This window comes from Thamnophis sirtalis, unplaced genomic scaffold (assembly GCF_051295495.1).
Source record: "Thamnophis sirtalis isolate CommonGarterSnake01/CBP01778 unplaced genomic scaffold, rThaSir2_p1.2 scaffold_1, whole genome shotgun sequence".
NCBI classification, from domain to species: domain Eukaryota; kingdom Metazoa; phylum Chordata; class Lepidosauria; order Squamata; family Natricidae; genus Thamnophis; species Thamnophis sirtalis.
The window spans coordinates 145,141,341-145,163,515 of NW_028261381.1; the positions used below are offsets into that span (position 1 = coordinate 145,141,341).

General features: G+C 38.7%; 2 protein-coding genes across 2 annotated transcripts in view; both read left to right on the forward strand.

Annotated features, from left to right (window-relative positions):
• Positions 1-22,175, forward strand: part of TDRD9 (tudor domain containing 9) — an 87,517-nt gene that overhangs the window by 49,650 nt on the left and 15,692 nt on the right. The window contains exons 11-26 of the mRNA XM_087704742.1: positions 918-972; positions 2,021-2,105; positions 2,611-2,668; positions 5,002-5,106; positions 6,135-6,232; positions 8,068-8,199; positions 8,701-8,866; positions 9,222-9,285; positions 10,622-10,685; positions 10,975-11,019; positions 12,660-12,713; positions 16,871-16,987; positions 17,471-17,578; positions 18,113-18,213; positions 19,181-19,354; positions 20,077-20,188. Of these exons, the coding sequence (XP_087560868.1) occupies positions 918-972; positions 2,021-2,105; positions 2,611-2,668; positions 5,002-5,106; positions 6,135-6,232; positions 8,068-8,199; positions 8,701-8,866; positions 9,222-9,285; positions 10,622-10,685; positions 10,975-11,019; positions 12,660-12,713; positions 16,871-16,987; positions 17,471-17,578; positions 18,113-18,213; positions 19,181-19,354; positions 20,077-20,188 (1,538 nt within the window). The remainder of the gene's footprint in view (positions 1-917; positions 973-2,020; positions 2,106-2,610; positions 2,669-5,001; positions 5,107-6,134; positions 6,233-8,067; positions 8,200-8,700; positions 8,867-9,221; positions 9,286-10,621; positions 10,686-10,974; positions 11,020-12,659; positions 12,714-16,870; positions 16,988-17,470; positions 17,579-18,112; positions 18,214-19,180; positions 19,355-20,076; positions 20,189-22,175) is intronic.
• On the forward strand, positions 13,523-16,264 carry LOC148049766 (uncharacterized). The gene is given in 4 exon segments (XM_087703433.1): positions 13,523-13,532; positions 13,854-13,949; positions 13,952-15,171; positions 16,247-16,264. Coding segments are annotated over 4 exon segments (1,344 nt in total).

A 22,175-nucleotide genomic window follows, 5' to 3' on the forward strand; every position in this document is an offset into this window, starting at 1 on the left:
TTAAAACCTCTTAATTAAAAGGGTAGAAAGCTGGCATGAGATAAAATACCCAGCCTCTAATACCATCTTTACTTTTAAGTATGACTCAAATAGGCCATAAAAGTTTTCTTAGTAAATGAAAATGAACGTAGCGACTACATTTATCTTCAGTGGCCATTGATGAGGGCACCCACCAGTCTGAAAAAGCTAGTCTCACCATTATTAGGTGAATATTTTTAAAGGAAAACTCATGGGAGATGCAAGTGATTGAAGGGGGTGGGGATATTTTGCATGCCATGTGCTCCATCTTTGGGGAAACTTATGGCTGAATTGAGACTTTCCTTAGATTAGGAGCCTGGCCTGATGATTTGCAATACTATAGCTTGAGTGCATTTTGGGGGGAGCAGTCCTTGCCTTTGGCAGGTACTATAAAGCTTGTGGATTGACCAGATCTAGGGAAAGTATCTGTCTTCGATCAGTACTTGGTCAATGATGCCTGACTGCCTTTTTCATGGAGGGACTCTAGGTTTGTGAATAATCAATTTGTGATATGTTTACTACCAGGCTTAATGGTAAACTGGAGGATGAAATGCCAATATCATTGTAACTTGGTTCACATATTTAATCTATTTTACTAAATTAATTACAATTAGCTGTGCTCAGACAACAATCCCAGACATCTCTTTTGCTTGGTTTTGATCTTTGCCTTGTTATAATAAGCTAGCATAATTACTTATTAATTAACTAATAATTACACACCTAATAAGTATAATGACTAAAAATAAGAACATTAACCCATCATCTAAGCTGGAATCAGAGATGCTAAGATAGCTATTTTCAACTGAAGAAACTTCCAAATTATTCTTCTTAATAATTTTACATTATTATTTTTTATTGAGAGGAAACAGCATCATTACTTTTTATTTTCTACTCTTTAGGCTTGGCAGAAATAACTTACTTGCTTGAACTTCTCACAAACATGGTTCACAGGAGGTAAGTCAAATTTTTGTTGGGTGCCTTTTCTGTGACAATGGGGTAAGGTTTAATGTGGTAGCACAGAATATCCCTGATAGTGTATGGATATTTTTTTTAAAAGGAGGAGGATTTTGAAATATACAAAGAGCATGAGAGGAAAAATGTGCTGTTGGTATGTTAATTCATCTCATTGCTACACGAGGTGGGATGCAAGAAATGGAAGCATTGTGGTCTTTTATCTGTTTGGGATCATATTCTTGATTAGAAGCCCCATTAAAGCATCAGATATGGGCCAAAGACCTGATGAATGGACTTTGAAATATTAAAGGACTATGTATTATATGATCCTTGGGTGTGCAAGCAACCCCATCATCTCCCACTCCTACATGAAATTGGCTTTACCAATTTCTCTCCCCCCCCCCCCAAACATGCAACTCACAACTAGTTATTTGCAGACAACTTTGATCTGTTTTGTCCTTTTCCATGTGCTTAAGAGTTACAAATTTCCTACCCACTCCTGCCTGCCTTTTCTCCTTTTTGGTTTTCTCCATTTCTGTAGCTAACTGAAAGCTTTTTGCAAGGGTTCTCCATTTGTTTTACTTCTTATGCATAGCCCCTTTAAGCATAAAGAGTAAAATGGAGGGGAAGGAATTTTCAGTGTGAGGGATTGAAGTGCTGGAATGAGCTGGTTTCTCTCTTTGCCTGCATGGCTCAATGCAGCTTTCCTTCTGCTAGATGATTACATTATTTTTGTCCTCTTTAGATGGAATCAGATAATAGCACATTTGTTGACTGAGTTAATACATTGAGATGCCATCAATTTTTAACAATGTTTTAAAAAATAAACCACAATTAACTAGGTTCATACAACAGGTTAAGTCATAAAACATGTATAAAGATGACTGAAACATAGGGAACAAGAGTGGTTGAAGTAGTGTCTTATTTCCAGTGTATATTTCTAAGGTATCTGTTGAAAATTTCAACTATGTCGTTTTGGACTCAGCCTGGGGGAAATGTACATCTTTCTACATGTTCTGTTGTACAATTTCTCAAATGAATTTTTTAGGTTACAAGTATATCCACTTCACTCCAGTGTCACATTAGAAGAACAGAATAATGTGTTTTTGGCTCCAGTTCCTGGTTATCGAAAAGTGAGTTTTTAATTAGGGAATTAGTACTGTCATTTTTTTTTTGAAGGCGGAAGGTGGGGTTGAGTAGGCAGCATTAGCTGACTTATGAATAAAAATGCTTACAGTAAAATATTGCTGAAGAAAAGGGAAATATGAATTGATTAATGTATGGATGGCAAACAATTAATGAAACTCATTAAAATTTGATATTTTAATTCTGATCCCCCCCAAGTGCAAAATTACAATTTTACATTTTAAATATTATAGTTTTGTTGAATATGCTTAAGAAGAAATTAGTTATTTTTATTTGGGTTCCATTTAGATTTGGTAAAGCAGAATGTATAATTACATTTTGTAAGTCGCCGAGCATCACTGTGAGATGGGCAGCATATAAATTTAATATTTATGTAAATAATATAATAGAACGACACATATCACTGTCTGTGATTGCATGAAATTATTGTAAATAAGATCAAGGATTAGATTTTTAAAATGTCTTAAATCTGATTTTAAAACCTCCTTGTAGATCCTTCTGTCTACAAATATAGCACAGAGCTCTGTAACAGTACCAGATGTCAAATATGGTAGGTATGTTTCTTATGGAAAAGAAATTTCTGCAATATTTTGTTTTTCTTTTATTCTGTAATCTGGCTTCAACAGTGATTAGAATCTTTAAACATCTTTGTTTAGGAGTACCCTCTGAAAATGATGTTTCTGTAAAGTGAAGGGTGCAGTTACTACAACTTTATTACAACCCTTCTCCCTTAGCAGCTTTTCAGAAAAGCACTGTTCTGTGTAAAAATCAAATTCTGTTAATGCCAATTTATACTTGTACAAAAAAGGGTGAAAAATGTTTGTACAACCAATTATTATTCTTTTATGACTACTAACTCTTTGGATTAAATTAAATATAGCATTTTAATTTGTTTTGATTCATTTTTTTTTCAAGCATCAAGGGCAATGCAGAAATTGGGTTTGTCTAGTCTAGTGAAAAGAAAACCTAGGGGTGACAAGATAGCAGTGTTCCAATATTTGAGGGGCTGCCACAAAGAAGAGCGGTCAACCGATTTTCCAAAGCTCCAGAAGGCAAGACAAGAAACAATGGATCGAAAGTAATCAATAGAGAAGAAACCTAGAACTAAGAAGAGATTTCCTGACAGAATAATTAACTAGTTGAATGGCTTGCCTTCAGAAGTTTTGCATGCTCCATTTAAGAAGAGATTGGACAACCTTTTGTCTGAAATGGTATAGGGTCTCCTGCTTGGACAGGGAATTGGAGTAGAAGACCTTCCAACTCAGTTATTCTGATCTGGCCAGTTCAATCATTTATCTTTGACAAACACCACAGAAGTAAGAAAGGGTAGAAATTATAGAGAGGAGAAGAAATGTGAGGTAGTTATTGTATGCAGACAAAGGATAAGACTATATAAAACAGTTGTAAACTTTCTTGTACCATTTTCAGCCCACAGCAGCTACAGGAGATCTTCCTCAAAACCATTTTGGTTTTTGTCAACTCACATAAAAATCATAAATAGTACATTGGGCTAGAAATTGAAACTTTTCAAATTGGAAGTGACCAATTACAACAAACTAAATATTCTAACACTTGGCACTTTTATATGTTTTTATTTTATTAGCTTATTTTAATTTATTATATAATGCAAAAGAGGAAAAAACAACAAAATGCAAAATGATATAATTTAAAAATAAATATAAAATGCAAAAATAAACTATAAAGAGAAATTTTTTACACACCCATAAAAACACCTACACATATTATAATGACTGTATAAAGAGAAGTCAGTTTTGAAATAGTGAATTAAACCCTGCCCAAATAGAATCACGTGATAAAAAAAGAATAGACATGTTGCATAGTAATAGGTAGGACCATAGGTTTAATGTAACAGTGCATGCTATAATAGTTTCATGGGATGTTATTCCTTGCTCTTGCATCAGGAAATTGTACTCAGGAAGTTAAGATTAAAGAACGCATAGCATTCTATATGCCTTAGAAATCAGTGATATATCCGACTGGTTAATCTCACCAATTTCATTGATATTCATTTGACAAAGTAAATGTTCAGTGGTTATTGTCAAACCTAGTTCAATTCTTTCTCTCGTTCTCTCTCTTGTTCTCTCTCTCATTCTCTCTTATTCTCTCTCTCTCTCTCTTTTATATAGTGAATTGGAAATTCAATATATATTCTGCACTTACTGGCAGAGTAGTGCTTTTACTCTTTCATTTTGTTCACTTAAAGTATACTGTAGTTTTAGGACAATATTGAGTGGAAATCAAAAAGCTATTGTATATTTAGCAATGTTATATCTTCTTTATGAGATAGTTTCTTTTACCTTTTTCCTCTGTAACCCGGAACAGGATAGTGAGAATTAACTTATATCTCATTTGGTTTCTGCTTCCTTTATGTGCATTTTCATTATTGGTTTTGCTTTCTAAAAAAAGAAAACACGGAAAGGAATTAAATGGAAAGAAGTCTTGGGAAGGAATCTTCAAATTACAGTTTAACACCCCTCCCCCCCACTCTTGCTCAGTTGAAGAGATACTCCTGAGTTAAATTACAGAAAGCCATGAGTAATTTCAGATATCATTGTAATATAATTAAAACCATTATCTTAATTTATCAGCTTCCAGAAAAGCAATGTTATTCTAGCAGGAAAAGATTCTAAATAGGGTAGTACTTGTCCTATCCCCACATCTACTTTATAATTCCATGCTGTTATTTCAGATTCTTCCCCCTCATTTAACTGAGTTGGGAGAACCATGAACTATGTTACCTCAGGTTGTATGTAAAAGTTTTGTTCTCACAAGGTGGAATTGAATCTAATTTCTCTTTAAAATACTTCAGAATGTTCTAACATATTTCCTATTTATTTTTATCTTTTGCTTTTTATTCTACAGTCATTGATTTTTGTTTGAGTAAAAATCTTGTTTGTGATGAGGATACCAGCTATCAGAGTTTGAGACTTTGTTGGGCATCCAAGAACAGCTGTGATCAGAGGAAGGGTAAGGGGATTTCATTGTATAAAATTCCAGGTCTTTTGGAGACCCTAATCCTGAAAACATTTTATATATGGACTCTGTCTTACATATTTCCAGTAAAAGTATGTACTTAATCTGCAATTATGTATTTGCATTAAGACATACATACGTGCTCTTCCTACTGGTTGTTTTAAGTTAGGGGTCCCAGAGCCTCGGGATGCGGACCAGTACTGGTCCACAGAACCAGGCTGCGGAAGCAAGGGAAGCTTCATCTGTAAATGCGCAGGATCTAGGTAGCACATAATACCATCCCCCTCCACCCTTCCTGATCCATGGAAAAATTGTCTTTTCCAGAAACCAGTCCCTGATGCAAAAGAGGTTGGGGACCACTGGTTTAAGTAACCACATATGTATTTCAGAAATAAAAGCAGTGATGATTAGATGGCCAAGCCACTTTTAATGACAAAGGAATTTAACTTGACTAATTTCTGTATTCACAATGGAACAGCTTGCCCCATGAAATCATGGATGCTCCATTCCTGGGCAGCCTTGTGCATGATGGTGTAAGGATTCATTTATTGGCCAGGAGTTGGACTAGAAAAACAGCTTCAAGTTCCCTTCCAACTCAATGATTCTATAATTCTACATTTGAAGTACAGTGATTTATGATTAAGAGCAGTGGTATTCATAAAATGTGTTAATTAAAATTATCCTGTATTAAATTAAAAAAATGGTGTCCCTTGTAACAATATATCTTAAATCATTATTTCACATCCTTTGTGTTATGGAATGTTTTGCTCATGACACGCAGGCAGAGTCAAACTAGGCATTTCCCCAATTTTTGAGAATCCTGAACCTAAGAGGTTCTCCATCATTGCACTAGACCGAAACAATCTTTTGATGATTCCAGAAGCCTGTACTGAGGCATTGAGGCTTTGATTGTGAAAAGATAACCAGTGTGTTCCAATACTGGTCCCTGCTGCCATTAATAAGTATACGTGACATTGCAGCTTTTGAATTCTAAGTGCTGAAGATTTTTCTTTAATGTAAAGGTCGAGCTGGCCGTGTGTCTAAAGGATACTGCTACAGACTCGTATACAAAGACTTCTGGGCAAACTGTATACCGGAAAGCACTGTTCCTGAGATGATGGTAAGAATAACATGCACTCATTTGCTCGACTTTAGATTGGGAAGACCAGTTATATTTCTGCTGACCACCAAAAAATAGCCATTATGTTTAAGAACAATGGCAGGAAGTGATGAGAACACACTGATAAAATGTCAAAGGATGATAGAAGGGCAGTTTTACATTCTGACATTCTTAGAAACAATTGATAACTATTTAACTATTGTTAAGCCAGCAGCAAACAATTGTTACCTAAATCTGGTACATTCAATACACAACTCCGAAAGAGAAATATTTTTTTCTGACAGTTAACTTGATTCTTTTTTCTTTCTTTTTTTTTAACAATTCATTTGATTCAATTTTACAACAATTTTTACAATGGTCATCATGATATTTCAGCGAATCACGTGACCATTAAACAAATCTATTCTCCTGAGTGATTTTTTCTCCCCAGAATCCAGCTAAAAATGTTGCAAACTGGTCTTTTGACCATGGGCCACTGCAGGCAGTCATAAATCCACAGAGTAATCCACTTATAGTAACCCCATGGTGAGATAGGTGACAAATTAATTTAACTAATAAATAAATAAATGGAAGCCTGTTGCCAAGTGCCTGAAGTGTGACCTTGTTTATGTGGGTTCCACCACAAATGCGCAAACGACAAAAGCGCGCCTCACTAAACCGCGGTGACAAAACCGCGGTGACAAAACCGCGCCGACGAATGAGCACTGAAGCGCGCCGACAACAGCGCGCCGACAGAAGCGCGCTGTAACATAACCCTAAACCTAACCCTAAACCTAACCCTAAACCTAACCCTAAATCTTACCTTAACTTAAATCGCGCTTCTGTCGGCGCGCTGTTGTCGGCGCGCTTTTGACATTGCGGTTTTAGCGCCGCAGTTTTGTCAGCGCGCTTTTGACGTTCGTGCTTTTGTCGTGCCACGGTTTATGTGGTGTGTGTTGCCATTTCAAGGACAGGTTATAAGTAATTTTTTGGAGGAGCTGTTTGCAAGATGTAAGCTGTTCCAAGAAAATTTGCCTTTTGCAATTGGCTGGTGATGATTTTGTCAATGCTGTTGGTGTTCAAGTGCTGCTTCCAATGTTTTGGGATTGCATTTGGCTGCATGAACTTTTGCTTTAGTGTTCATTTTGGAGAATCACAAAGTCCATTGTTTTTACAGGTGGCATTTTTCTCTCGATCGTTTTCCTGTGTGGCCTTGGATTGTTGTGGTTGTCCATTTGGATCTGAGCAGCAAGATGGAAGACACGTACTGTTAGAATGTGCAGTTTGAGGACTCAGATTTTGGCCAAGATTTTCTGCATTTAGTAACAAGGAAATGAGAAAAAGAATAGGGAATGTTGTATCATTCTCACTTCTTGCATTGCCAGTTACATGGCTTCCAACTTGCTGCTCAGCTCATTAATACTATTCATGGGTAAACTATAAATTTTACAAACTGTAAATTTTAAGTTTCCAGGCAGCCTTAACAGCAAATCAACTAAGGCACTGTCTCCTTGAAACATTTTCTTTGACCATACTAAACGTCTGGGTGTGCTTCCTCTTTCATACCAGCTGAACTCCCCATATACTTGTTACAGTTTTCACTCATTTTTAGAAAAAGATAGTATTTCCGCTTACTGAATAAAAAGTATTACGATGTGTCTACATGGCAGGGAGTTGGACTGGAAGACCAACAAGGCGCCTTCCAACTCTGTTATTCTGTCGTTCTGTTATCTATAAGTTGCGCATAGCATAAAAGCAACTAGCTTTACCATCTACTATTGTTTAAAAAGAATCCTCAAAAGTATCCTTGTAGAATTGGGGAGTGTCAAACACAGGGCTTTTATTTATCCTTTTAGCGTTGTCCATTGGAAACTACTGTACTAAAAGTGAAGATGCTTGACATGGGAGAACCAAGAGCTCTGTTAGCAACCGCTCTCTCTCCTCCTGTTAGCAGTGATATTGAACGCACAATTCTGCACCTTAAAGAGGTGGGTGTTCTATTAAGTTAAAACAATTGTACACAATTCTTTTAAGTATGGGTTTGTTTGTTTTTTTGCAAAACCAAGCCATCTGTTTGGTTAGTAGGATGAAAAGTTAAATAATCCATAATATTTGTAATTTGTATATATTGGGTCACTGGAATTCAGCCTAACCAGTATGGTGCTACCTGCTGAGCATGGATAACCAATTCCCAGAATTCAATTTTGGGGAGATGACTCTGAATAATTAAAAATGAAATCAGGAAATGAGACCACATGCTTCACAAAAAAAGTATACTGTTTTGTCATTACTCTTATATGTGTGCATTCAGCATTTCTAAACTTCTAAACTTCTAAAGCATTAGAAGCATTGTTGGTTGCAAATTGTGCTAGCCTGACATTATTTGCTTCCAGGTTTTGAATGTAACTTTTGGCTTATACTAAAGGTTAGTCTTAAAAGTCATGATTGTGTCTCCAATTAATAATATTCTTTCTTTTGTTTTGAAATAGTTAGGAGCACTTGCTATTAATGATCATTTTGAAGAAAGAAATCCTTACGATGGTGAGTTGACCTTTCTGGGAAAGGTGCTGGCACAGTTACCTGTGAATCATCACCTAGGCAAACTAATAGTTCTTGGACATGTCTTTGGATGTCTGGAAGAAACACTTATAATAGGTGAGTAACAAATACAGACATATCTCAACTTGGTTAGTAATATCTTACAAGCCGTTCACAATGGAAAAATAAGAGGGAGGCAGATCTTTAAACTTAGAAATGCATGACTATGGCCAAAGAGCCACCTAAAAATAATGTACTGAAATTGATGAAAGAAATTTGTTAAAATCAGTGATGCTAGATACTGCATGTAACGAGGAATGGATACATATATAAATATCCCATTAGTCTCCTGCATCTGCATTAATTATATAAATTCTGCACATGGAAATAAAACTTGAGTCTGCTGCCTTTTTGTGATTAAAAGGCAAATACAATTTTTAGCAATGAATGTCATTCTTTCTCTCTCTTACAGCTGCAGCCCTCTCTTTGAACAGTTTCTTTGTGATACCTTTCAAGCAACATCTGGATGGATATAGGTATTTTCCCTAAAGCCACAATCTGTTTTATTGACATTCGATCGTTCATTTTGTATGTGTGTATCAGGGGTGGGTTCCTGAACCGGTTAGTTCTGGTTTGCTGCTCGTGTGCTCACCGGCCACGCATTGCTCGCGCATGTGCAGTTGACTAAAAATTGTTCTGCACATGCGCAGAAACATGCCAGCAATGGGAGAAGAGATAGGGGGACCGGTTCAGGGGCATGGCTGGCCTGGATCGCTGCCAGTTCTGCAACTCAGGCCAAATCACCACTACCAGTTTGGCTGAACTGGGAGCAACCCACCACTGGTGTGTATATACTATTTTTTATAAAATTTGCTCCAAGGTTCTAAACATATTAAAATTCCATAAAGACAAGCAACTGAGAAGTGGAAGGCAAGTTTTTATCCCACTTTTTCTTCAGAAGAGAGCCAGTTTGGTCTAGTGCTTAAGGCACCAGGTTAGTAAGCCAGAGATTTGTGTTCTAGTCCTGCCTTAGCCATAAAAGCCAGCTGGGTAACTTTGGGCCAGTCACTGTCTCTCAGCCCAGCTTCCCTCACAGAGTTGTTATTTTAGAGAAAATAGGAGGAAGATGTATTGGATGTGTTCAAAACATATGAATTATTTCAGAGGTGGTATTCAGCCGGTTCTCTCCGGTTCGGGCGAACCGGTAGCGGTGATTGTGGGAGGCTTCGCCCACCCACCCTGACATAATGCATGAGCAATGCGCCTGCGCAGAGGTCGATGTGCAGACACGGTGCGTGTTCTCACATTTGCGAACAGGTAGGGAAGGTAAGTGAATCCCACCGCTGAATTATTTGTAAAAATAATAAAGACAGGATACAAATAAATAAAGGAGCATTATGCAGTTGTAACAGCTGCATGTATTTAAGCTTGGTTATAAATAGATTTATATTAGACCTTGGGAGCTTCACAATATAAACCCTTGATATAATGTACCTAGGGCTGTGCAAAGCTTCTGATTCAGTTTAGTGTAAGTATATTGAAATGTATGGAACATAGGACTTCTACTCTTTAAAGCATTCACATTAGTTTCCATGATCTAGGACAGGTGTTGGGTTCTTGTTCCTCTATGTTCTTAAGCCTTCCACATCAGATCCAAATATTTTAGACTTCTTGTTTCTGCTGTTTCTGAAGACTATCTGTAAATTGACTTGACCTTTTTCTTTTTTCATATAAATGCAAATAATTTCAGAAATAAAATATGTTTTGCTGCGTACATACTTTTTTTGAATTAATGGAATAAAAGGGTTGGCCAAAACAGAAAAAAATAGTATAGAGAACACTATATAAAAGAATATATATCTTGCTCTGCAGGAACAAGCTACAATTTTCTGGGAACAGCAGAAGTGATTGTATTGCAATTGTTAATGCATTTAAGGTAACTAATCTTCCTTATTCCCGCATTTATATATGTTACTGGCATAATTGGGGATTTCTTTGTGTTACTACCTGCATTTATTTATTTTTACTATCCATTAGTTATTATTACTATTGAATGAGCTACAGCAAGTTGTCCTTAAAATTTTAAATTAAAGGGCAATATAAAATGTTTTCCATGTAATAAAAATCACTATAGGATTTTGACTATTGGATTTTGGATCAATGTGCATTGCATATCCTGCATCAAGGTCAATTACAAATTATATTACTTCTTTTTTCATTGTTAGGAATGGCAAGGAAACAGGCAAAAAGGAAAACTTAGGCATCCAAAGGTTAGTTCTATTGGTAACCTGTTAACTTGGATATTTACTTGATCAAATGTTCTTTACACTGTGATGGGATGCATGTTCCCCTTCTGCGTCTTTCAGTAGTGTTGATTTGATCTTTCAAGATACTGGATTAGTGTCCTAAATTTAGAAAGGAGGAGAAACTGAGGGAAACCCATCCAATTGTAGGAGAAGAGATTAGCATGCAAAAATCTGTGTCTCAAATGAATCTTGATATTCAAATAGACCATCTAACAGCTGCGTGTAGAACATTTTCTTGCATCTGGTGTATGTTGACTAACAAGATTGTTTCTCATCCAGCACTTGGTATTTGAACAGATTGGAAAACTCTGGCATTCAGAATATTACCTTGGCTGTTTGTTTTAAGAAAAGCAGCTAATCAGATGGGAATCCTTAAAGCATTTGTTTATTAGAATATTTCTGTCCTGTCTTAATCCATGAGATGATTGTTAAGCTTTTCTAAAGTTTTAAAGCTGCCAAACTATTTTGGGATAGGATAGGATAGGATAGAATAGAATAGAATAGAATAGAATAGAATAACAGAGTTGGAAGGAACCTTGGAGGTCTTCTAGTCCAACCCCCTGCTCAGGCAGGAAACCCTACACCACTTCAGACAAATAGTTATCTAACATCTTCTTAAAGACTTACAGTGTTGGAGCATTCACAACTTCTGGAGACAAGTTGTTCCACTGATTAATTGTTCTAACTGTCAGGAAATTTTTCCTCAGTTCTAAGTTGCTTCTCTCCTTAATTAGTTTCCACCCATTGCTTCTTGTTCTACCCTCAGGTGCTTTGGAGAATAGCTTGAACTCCCTCTTGGCAACCCATGAGATATTGGAACACTGATATCATGTCTCCTCTAGACCTTCTTTTCATTAAACTAGACATACACAGTTCCTGCAACCGTTCTTCATATGTTTTAGCCTCCAGTCCCCTAATCATCTTTGTTGCTCTTCTCTGCACTCTTTCTAGAGTCTCCACATCTTTTTTACATCGTGGCGACCAAAACTGAATTCAGTATTCCAAGTGTGGACTTATCAAGGCATTATAAAGTGATATTAACACTTCATGTGATCTTAATTCTTTCCCTCTGTTTATGCAGCCTAGAAATGTGTTGGCTTCTTTTTTTTGGCACTGATGCACTGATTCCACTTTGCTAGATTTCTCTAAGATTTTGTCTATTTGACAGTAATTATCGTAGAGAGCTGGGACTCTTGATTTCTCCCTTTTGGATTTGGCCCATCTGCAGAAATGCTTGTAGGATAGAGAAGAATTAACTGGAAGCTAAAGGGAACAACTTAGCCTGCCTCTGGAATCCTGGTTACACATATAAAATATTCTGCAACTAAAAATTGAGTGCATGGAGCTTTGTGTTCTCATATGACACATAATCAGTGGATGGAGAAGAACCTATATCTAGAGTAAAAATTATTATTTTTTGTTTGCTCTCTGCTCAACTGCCTGAATAGTTCTGGCAGGCTGCTAATGATTATAGGAACAAAACTTTGGTAGATTTAAAATAGGGCATGGCACAGAAACAAAAAACAGTTGAGGTTATGCAAGTTGTTTTTTCAACTTCTGTTCACAATTTGAGTTATTTTTAACTCTTTTGTTTCCCCCTCCAGAATGAAGTGGACTGGGGCCGTTCCAACTACATTCACATCAAGAGAATGAGAGAGGTGAATTTGATAATCTCTTTGCCTGTTTCACTGTTCTTCCCTTCCCATCATAAAAATAATTGCTTGGCCATCTCATTACATTTTTTTTTGCAGCCCCCTAGTTGTATTGTTTGCAGCTTCCAGTTTACACTGCTGATATTTGGTAGTAGATGTGCCAAATTTTAGATAGGCTTTTTATTTTTGCAAAAAAAAATTCAGGGTAATAAAATTTTACTCCCAATGATTAGAAATATCCCCCCTCCAAATAGGTTATAATTTTTAAAGCTTCATTTACCTATGATGCCACTTCACTTCATTTATATCCCATCTATTATTTTTTATAAATAATCCAACCTATCTAGTACTCCTTCCTCCCCACATTTTCCCACACAAGACCGGAAAGGTAATATGGGTCAAGAGAAAAGAAACTGGCCCAAAGTCATCCGGCCAACTTTCATGCCTAGGCAAAACTAGAGCTGAACATCTACCTGGTGCCTTTAAGATGGAAACAAAAGACCTGGCTCTCCACATATGACTTAGAAAGGCAATCCAGATTAATCATATCTGCATTCCCAGGATGATGTCTATATCACTGAAAAAGTATTAAAAATACTTTTAAAGTTTTATTTGAAGTAGGAATTTTCACATTAACTTTTGACAACAAACTGTTGTTTGACAACAAACTATGAATGATATAAGAGAGCTATGAATGATACAAGGTTTTTTTTACAGGGTTTTTTAAATCAAATTTTATGGGGTGGGCGGGTTGATTCGGATGGCTCAGACAGACTTAGGGAGGAGTCTGCTATGACACAGGCCAGAACTAACTAATGGGTGCAGGTTGGGAGTGCTAGAAAGGGTTGGGATTCCGGGGGAGACATTAAACCATTCCATTGAGAGGTTTGCCATCTCTACTGTATGTGGGAGGGGCAGATACAGTGGGGGGCCTAGGGCCAAATTATGTCCAAGGGACACGGGTTTGCTGTTTAAGAGCCATCTCGCGCTCCAATCCTCATTGCCCCTCTTGCACCCCTGGGTGCTCGGGATTACAGGACCCAGATCTCCGGCTGATATTGCTTAACGCCAGGTCTGTGGTACATAAGGCTCCCCTCATTTACGACCTCATACAAGAGGGGAGAGCGGACCTGGCATGCATTACAGAGATCTGTTTGGGCCATGAGGGGGGTGTTCACCTCATTGAATTATGCCCACCAGGCTTCTGTGTGTTTCACCAGCCGAGAACCTAGGGCAGGGGTGGGTGGCGGTGGTTATTAGGGAAAGTCTTGGACCTCAGGAGGTCACTGTTCCTCAGATAGGTGGGTGTGAGTCCCTTTTTGTGAAGTGGGCCTTTTTGTTACGTACCTGTCTTCCCTGCTACATTTCATTGGTCCTGCTGGAGCTGCTGGATGTATTAGCCGGATTGGCGGTTGATTTCCCCACGCTTATGGTCTTGGGGGATTTCAATCTGCCTTCCATTGGTGAGACATTTGAGTCAGCTCGGGAATTCATGGCTTCCATGACGGCTATGGACCTAACTCAGTTAATTCAAGACCCCACTCATAACGGGGAACACATGCTCAACCTGATTTTCATCTCTGGACAGTGGATGAATGATCTAGATTTAGGGGATATTTCTAGCCAACCCTTGTCATGGTTGGATCATTTCCTCCTTAGGCTTGACTTCCATACTGCTACCCTTCGCTGCAGGGAGGCGGAATCGATTAGATGGTTCCGCCCCAGGTGCCTGATGCACCCTGAAAGGTTCCTGATGGAGCTTGGGTCTTTTCCTGAATCCCTTGCTCACAGTTCGACAGAAGCCCTAGCAGAAGCCTGGGATAGGGCAGCTACTGGGGCTTTGGACCGCGTTGTGCCTTTGCGGCCTCTGACCCAGTGCCGATCCTGGGTAGCTCCCTGGTTTACTGAGGAGCTCTGGGAGATGAAACGCCAGAAAAGACGCCTAGAGAGTGATTGGAGGGCCAGCCGGTCCAAATCCGACCGAACACTAGTAAGAATTCATATTAAATCCTACTTAGTGGCAATAAAAGCGGAAAAAGGGCAACATTTTTCCACTATTATCGCGTCCGCAGATAATTGCCCAGCCGCCCTGTTTAGGGTGACCCGCTCCTTACTTAATCAAGGAACTGGGAAAGACCCCTTGCAGGGTATGGCTGAGGAATTTGTTCAGTATCTGCAGGATAAAATAGCTCAGATTCTGACAGGCTTGGACTCTGACTGGGTAGATTCGGGCGAGTCGACGGGGATGAATCTTGTGGAAACTATCTGGGATGAGTTTGACCCTGTGACTCCCGAGGGTATGGACAGGATTATGGAGAGACTCAGTGCTGCCACTTGTTTGCTGGACCTGTGTCCCTCTTGGTTAGTTTCGGCTTCCCGGGAGGTGACATGTGGCTGGCTCCAGACGATTACCAACACTTCATTGAGAGAGGGGTTCTTTCCCACTACCTTGAAGGAGGCGGTGGTGAAGCCCCTCCTTAAGAAGCCTTCCCTGGACCCAGCCTCTTTAAGCAACTATCACCCAGTCTCCAACCTTCACTTCGTAGTGAAGGTTGTTGAGTGCGTGGTAGCACGTCAGCTTCCCCAGTACCTGGACGAAGCTGCATATCTGGATCCATTTCAGTCGGGTTTCAGGCCTGGGTACAGCACGGAGACGGCATTGGTCATGTTGGTTGATGATCTCTGGCAGGCCCGAGACAGGGGTTGTTCCTCTGTCTTGGTCCTATTAGACCTCTCGGTGGCTTTTGATACCATCGACCATGGTATCCTACTGCGACAACCCGGGGGGTTGGGAGTGGGGGGCACCATTTTGCAGTGGTTCTCCTCCTACCTGTCAGATCGATTGCAGTTCGTGTTGACTGGAGGGCAGAGATTGACCCCGAGGCACCTCACTTGTGGGGTGCCCCACGGATTGGTTTTCTCACCTCTCCTGTTCAACATATACATGAAATCGCTGGGCGAGATCATCCGTGGCTTTGGAGTATGGTATCATCAATACGCTGATGATACCAAACTTTTCATCTCTACCCCAAACCATCCAAACAATGCCCTCAATGATGTTCCGATGCTTGAAGGCCACACGGATCTGAATGGGGATGAACAGGCTCAAGCTCAATCCCTCCAAGACTGAGTGGCTGTGGTTCCAGTCATCCCGATTTGTGCATCTTGTACCATCTTTGATGATAGGGGGAGAAATTTTAGCCCCCTCAGAGAGGGCCCGCAATCTGGGAGTCCTCCTGGATACGCGGCTTAGTTTAGAAGAACACCTGATGACCATGACCGGGGGGGTGGGGGGGCTTTTACCAGGTTCGTCTGGTATGCCAGTTGTGCCCCTTCCTGGATCGGGGTGCACAGGGCATTGTGCACAGGGCCCTGTGCACAGTCACTTGCGCCCTCGTCCTTTCTCGCCTGGACTACTATCTTTTATAAGTATTAAAATGTCTCTTGTGTCCTGCATCTTCAGTAAACATTCTGCCAAATGCACAAATTCAATTATTGACTCTAGTTGTTTGCCGTGTATAGTCAACTCCATTTTTCAGATCAAACATAATTACTGAAAATTCAAACCTATATTCCTTTCTGAAGCATTCAGTTATATAACTGCAAAGCATGCATGATCTTAATTAACAAGGCACGTGACATGCAGAGAAAAGTACACGTATTCATGTCCTCAGTCAATACACTGTATTATTGAACTAAAGTGAATGAAATAGCCAAGGAGGCATGACTTATACCTGTTCAGTGTTGAACTGTTCGCTCAGCAGCCAGTTAATTTCCATAGGTGCTTTGCTTTATTTGTATCATGCAAAACACATGTTGCATTCAGCAGCCAACATTCAAATCTTATTCACACTGAGAATTAAGGATCTTAAGTCTTGGTAAACACTGGTGCATGTCACCCAAAACTTCATGGTGTGTCACTTCTGACACGCCTGTCATAGGTTTATCATCACTGCGTTAGAATATGGGACAGCTGATTTTTAATAACTCCAATCTGTTAGGTAATATTAGGTGGGTTATCAGCAAAGGACATATATATATATATATATATAGAAAAGGACACATATATAGAAAAATACAAGAATTTATTTTCTACAAAATAAAGTGATGCATCTTTACCTTTTAGATCCCCATGTATTTTAAGACAGTTTTACAATTTTTAGATGGCTGAGTTGTATGAGGACTTGAAAAAAAGAGTTGGTGTATTCAATATGCACGTCAACACTCATTCTCCCATCATGGATCAAGAGCATGCATATAAGCAGCGTTTTATTTTGCAGGTGAGAGAGTTGGTTATATTAGAAATGTTTTCAAGGATATTCAAAATGTTTATGAATCAGCTGAGACTTCAGCACAGGTTAATTTCAGAATGTGGCTTTGAATATTTTTTATTGTTTCTTTCCTATTTTAATTGTACAGTTTAGAAGCATACAAAGAAAAATAATTGGATAGACAATGGCTAAAATGGTGGTGATGATTGTTTGAATATGCTAATAGGGAAGGAAACCTTGAGCGAAGGTTTCCCTCTGGTCTGGCAGAAAAGATTGGAGATTTAAATGGATTGGTCCTCACTACAGGTGGGAAATTTCAAGAGATCTCAATGGCTGAGCTGTCAGAGAAGCTCTCTTTAAAAGAGGGAGCTACAGGATAGCTTTTGCACTTGGATATAGCGGGTTACCAATAAAGAGCTGTTGCACTACCAGAGAATCCTGCCTCTTTACTTGACACACACTTAACAATGATGACTCCCTCTTATTTCTCAGGTGGTGATTGCTGGAGCTTTCTATCCAAATTATTTTACCTTTGTGCACCATGATAAAGAAGTTGCTGTGAGGGAATTGTCCGGCAGAGATCCCAAAACAACGGTGATGGTATGTAAATTAAGTTTTAAGTGGCTATCACAATGGAGTCTTAATTTTCCACATAGTAGCTGCATTAATCTTTTGTGGCCAATGTAACAGAATTTTGTGACACTTTGAAGTATTTATTATGGCACACCTTTTCATGGCATATAGCAACCATAGCTGCTCCATTTCCCAGTTTATTTCAAGTCCACTTATTTAAAGATTTAAAGAATATGAGGAAAAGAGCAAAATGTTGGAAGAGTAGATTGGGAAAAAAGAGGAAAAAAAACCAGAACTTTTCATGGCAGCCAGGAGACTATATTCTTCTAGCAGGAAGTAAGGTCACACTTGGCAGAAATTGGAAAATAATAGAAATTAGACTGCTCAAGATAGGAGAGCTGGATTTCAATAATTTCATGAAAATTGCCCTGGTAATCTCTTAAAATATATAAACATTGAATAATGATTTAAGAGTAATTCATGTTATTTAATTACTATTGTTATTTTTAAAATAATGTAAAGAATGCTACTTTTCTGAAGATGCATACTTTTTCCTTACAGTTAAAGAACATTCCTCACTATGGCTTCCTGTATTATAAGCAGCTGCAATCTCTGTTCAGACAATGTGGTCAAGTCAAATCCATTGTTTATGATGGAACCAAGTAAGCGGATTTGCATGTTTTCACTTTATGTTTTTGTTTGTTTTTTTGTTAACCATCTTCTGGTTAATCAGCTGCAGCTCTTCTCTTTCCTCTTTAGCCAGGGGCTTTTTCAATCACTCCTCTGACAGCCCTTCTGGCCTCTGCTCTTGCCCTCTGGGAATGTTCAGATTTCTATATTGTGGTTCTCAGATCTTTATATGTCGACTGTGGCTCTGTTATGGCAAGAAGACGTCATTATGCCAGGAAGCAATAGAAAATGCTTAAATAGGACTCGCCCCTCTCTTGGTTCCTACTCCCTTTTGCTTGCTCTAAATTTCCAGTTTTACATTACTTCCATCAATATTTAGAAGAGTCCTCCTGATAGCCAAGCTTTTGTTTCTGTATATTTCTATGGGAATCCTGGAGAATCAGATGACACCAGGAACATTTCTTAGGACAGTTCTATCAACAATATCCTATCTCACTTTATTCTTATTTTGCACATTCTCTCCCATGCACCTCACTTCCCTTCTTTCTTTCACCATTTGTGAACGAAGTGGCCTGCCTGCCTGCCTGCCTGCCTGCCTGCCTGCCTGCCTGCCTGCCTGCCTACCTACCTACCTACCTACCTACCTACCTATCTATCTATATCAGGGGTGTCAAACCTGCATCATCATAGCAATGTCACATGATGTATTGTGACTTTTTCCCCTTCGCTAAACTGGGCGTGGGTGTGCCCAGTGCATGATGCAACTGGCACTGCACCATGAGTTTGACAGCCCTGATTGTCTGTCTGTCTGTCTGTCTGTCTGTCTGTCTGTCTGTCTGTCTATCTATCTATCTATCTATCTATCTATCTATCTATCTATGTTCTTTTAAATATCTTAATAGCTATATATCTATATGTGTGTGTGCGTGTGCTTGTACACACACACACACTGTAGTCCCTATGAGACAGTTTTATTTCTTTTTTTATTTTTTTATCTAGAGCCTTTGTAGAATTTACTCGGAATCCTACAGAGCGTTTTAAAACACTTCCCGCAGTGTATTTCGCTCTTAAAATGGCACAGATGAGGATTCCATTCGAACTGAACATCCATTCCCTAGAGGAGATAGAGGACAAAATGGCAGGTGGAAGTAGCACCATTCTAAGGGACATGAGGTATGTTGATATGAAACTGAATTTGGTTCCTTATCTGACAGGAAAGCAGTTTTGCTTTGATTCAACAACGCTTAAGCAGAACCAAAATATACTTTGCAAAAGTCTAATATGAAATGAGCTTTAAAAGAAACAAAATGCAGAGTTTGGAATACTAAAGAATGGGTGATGTGGAGCTCTGAAATGGAGAAGAGGCTTGGAATGTCCAAGAACATGACATGTGACTTTTTTGGCCTGATCTGGCATCTGATGACATGAATTAAGAGTAACACTCTCATCAGCTCCTTTCTACTCCACTGTTTGGAGTACAGGTAAAAAACAGGTTTTTTAATACCTGTCAACATAGGCAAGAAATGGTTCTGTGGAAGGCGTGGCAAAACCATCCATCCTTTCTATAGAAAATAAAAGGGCTTTACACCCAGGAGAGAAATGCAGAGATACAATAAAGGAAATGTGGGTTCCCCATACTTACTCTTCCAATCCTGATCAAGGTGTGTGTGTGTGTGTGTGTGTGTGTGTGTGTGTGTGTGTGTGTGTGTGTGTGTGTGTGTGTGTGTGAGAGAGAGAGAGAGAGAGAGAGAGAGAGAGAGAGAGAGAGAGAGAAACCAGGATTCACGGGCCATCTTTCGGGAATAGCGCTGAAGGTGTCTTACGACAGGGATGTCTTTAGATTATACATGATTAATGACTACCATTTATTTATTATTTTGATAACTTGTTTTTAGAGTGAACATTGACTTTCAGAAACATACCGTGACTCCTGTGCAGAAGTTTTGTAATGCCTTGGAAAAACTGCAGACTATAAATAGTCTTGATTTATCTATCTGTGTCACTGAGGTAGGTGATAAATATTTCTGTATAGTACCAGTTCAGCTTTAGTGGGGTGAACTCTAAAAGGGAGGAGATTGAAAATCAACTTTCGGGTGTGAGTAAATTTTGAATGAATTACTCATGCATGCAAATATGTATTATTTCTAATCTATGGTAGTGCTGATAGAGTTAACAGTCATAAATAGAATAAAACTTAAACTCATTCTTACTCCAAAAAAGTTTGAAATGTAAATATTTATAATGTAAAAGTTTAAACTGTTAAACTGAATTCAAATTAAATCAAGGGAAGGGGCTGAATAAAACTGCCAGGAAACTCTCTTCCATATGTAGTAGTAACAAAGGAAAAGGATATCTCCTCTATTATGACCAAACAAATTCATATCCAGATGAACGGTTTCATAGGAAACTAAATCTTAAAATGACGTGTCAACCTTCACACCAGAAGCATTTATAAATCTCAACTCTCCAGTCATTTAATATCATGGCTTGACACAAGTGGGCAAGAGAGGTCTTTTTACTGGCTACAAGAACGAAACCAAAATACATATTACATTTGCCTCTTCTGCAAAGACTCGTGTGTTCCAGGATTTTTGAATGCTAGACTTTTCCCATCTGTTTTCTAGAATAGAATGGAATGGAATAATAGAGTTGGAAGGGACCTTGGAGGTCTTCTAGTCCAACTGCTTAAAAGGGAATCCTATACCATTTCAGACAAATAGTTCTCAAATCCCTTCTTAAAAACTTCCAGTGTTGAAGCATTTGCAACTTCTGGAGGCAAGTTCTGTCAGGAAATTTCTTCTCAATTTTAGGTTGCTTCTCTCCTTGATTAGTTTCCACCCATTCCTTCTTGTCCTACCCTCAGGTGCTTTGGAGAATAACTTGACTCCCTCTTCTTTGTGGCAGTCATTGGATATAAATGTTCTAGAGTCGGGATATTTGGCCGGTCCCTTAATGGCTTTGAAAAACACACATTTCTCTGGTTTTTTAAGAAAACCCACTTCATTAGCTTGTGAATTATAATACAGGGAATCCTTGCTCAACGACTGCCCTGTTAGCCGCCATTTGAAGTTATCACAGCATTGAAAAAGTACCATATTTTTCGGAGTATAAGACGCACTGGAGTATAAGACGCACCAAGGTTTTGAAGAGGCATATTTTTAAAAAAGTTTTTGCACTCTGCAAACCTTCCCAAAACTGCCCGTTTTTCATGAAAACGGGCCCTTTCACTCATTTCTGTCTTCCCCAGCCCCCAGAATCTCTCTAAAAGCCTTCTACAGGCTCTGCACAGCCATTTTGGTGAAGGGGTGGGGTTTCGGGAAGCCAAAAATGCTGTATTCAGTGTATAAGATGCACTCAGATTTTCAGCCTCTTTTTTGAGGGAAAAAGGTGCGTCTTATAATCTGAAAAATACAGTAAATTCAAGACCCGTCCTTTTGTTTACAACCATTGCAGCATTCCCACAGTCACGTAATTGACATTAGAGTGTTTCACAGCCAGCTTTTGACAAGCAGAATCAGTAAAGAAGTTGACAGCAAAATTGCAAGTTGTGGTTATATAATTTCTTGTTTAATTAAATCCCATGATTTGCTTAACACTGTAGCGGAAATGAGGTCATAAATTGTTGCATTCATGTTTTGCCTCACTTAATGATCATCTTGCCTAGAGGCAGAATTGCCAATTACAATTGTCATTAAGCAAAGACTACCTGTAGCTTCATTCCTAAAGAGTAAACATGGTTAATTTTGCAGAAAAAAACGTGCCCTTGATTTGCAATTTAGCTAAAAAAACATTTAAATGTTACAGAAGGTCAGAAATAATTAGCTCAAAATAGTCACTTGCCAAAGTACAATAATTTGGGGGTAAAGCCTGAGATAAATTACTTAAATTTCTTCTATTTTTCTCTTGTCTGGATACTTGACACCTAAACTCTTCATTTAACTGAGTATTAACTGAATTCCTGTTAATTAACAGCGGTTTGAAAATCCAGGCTTGT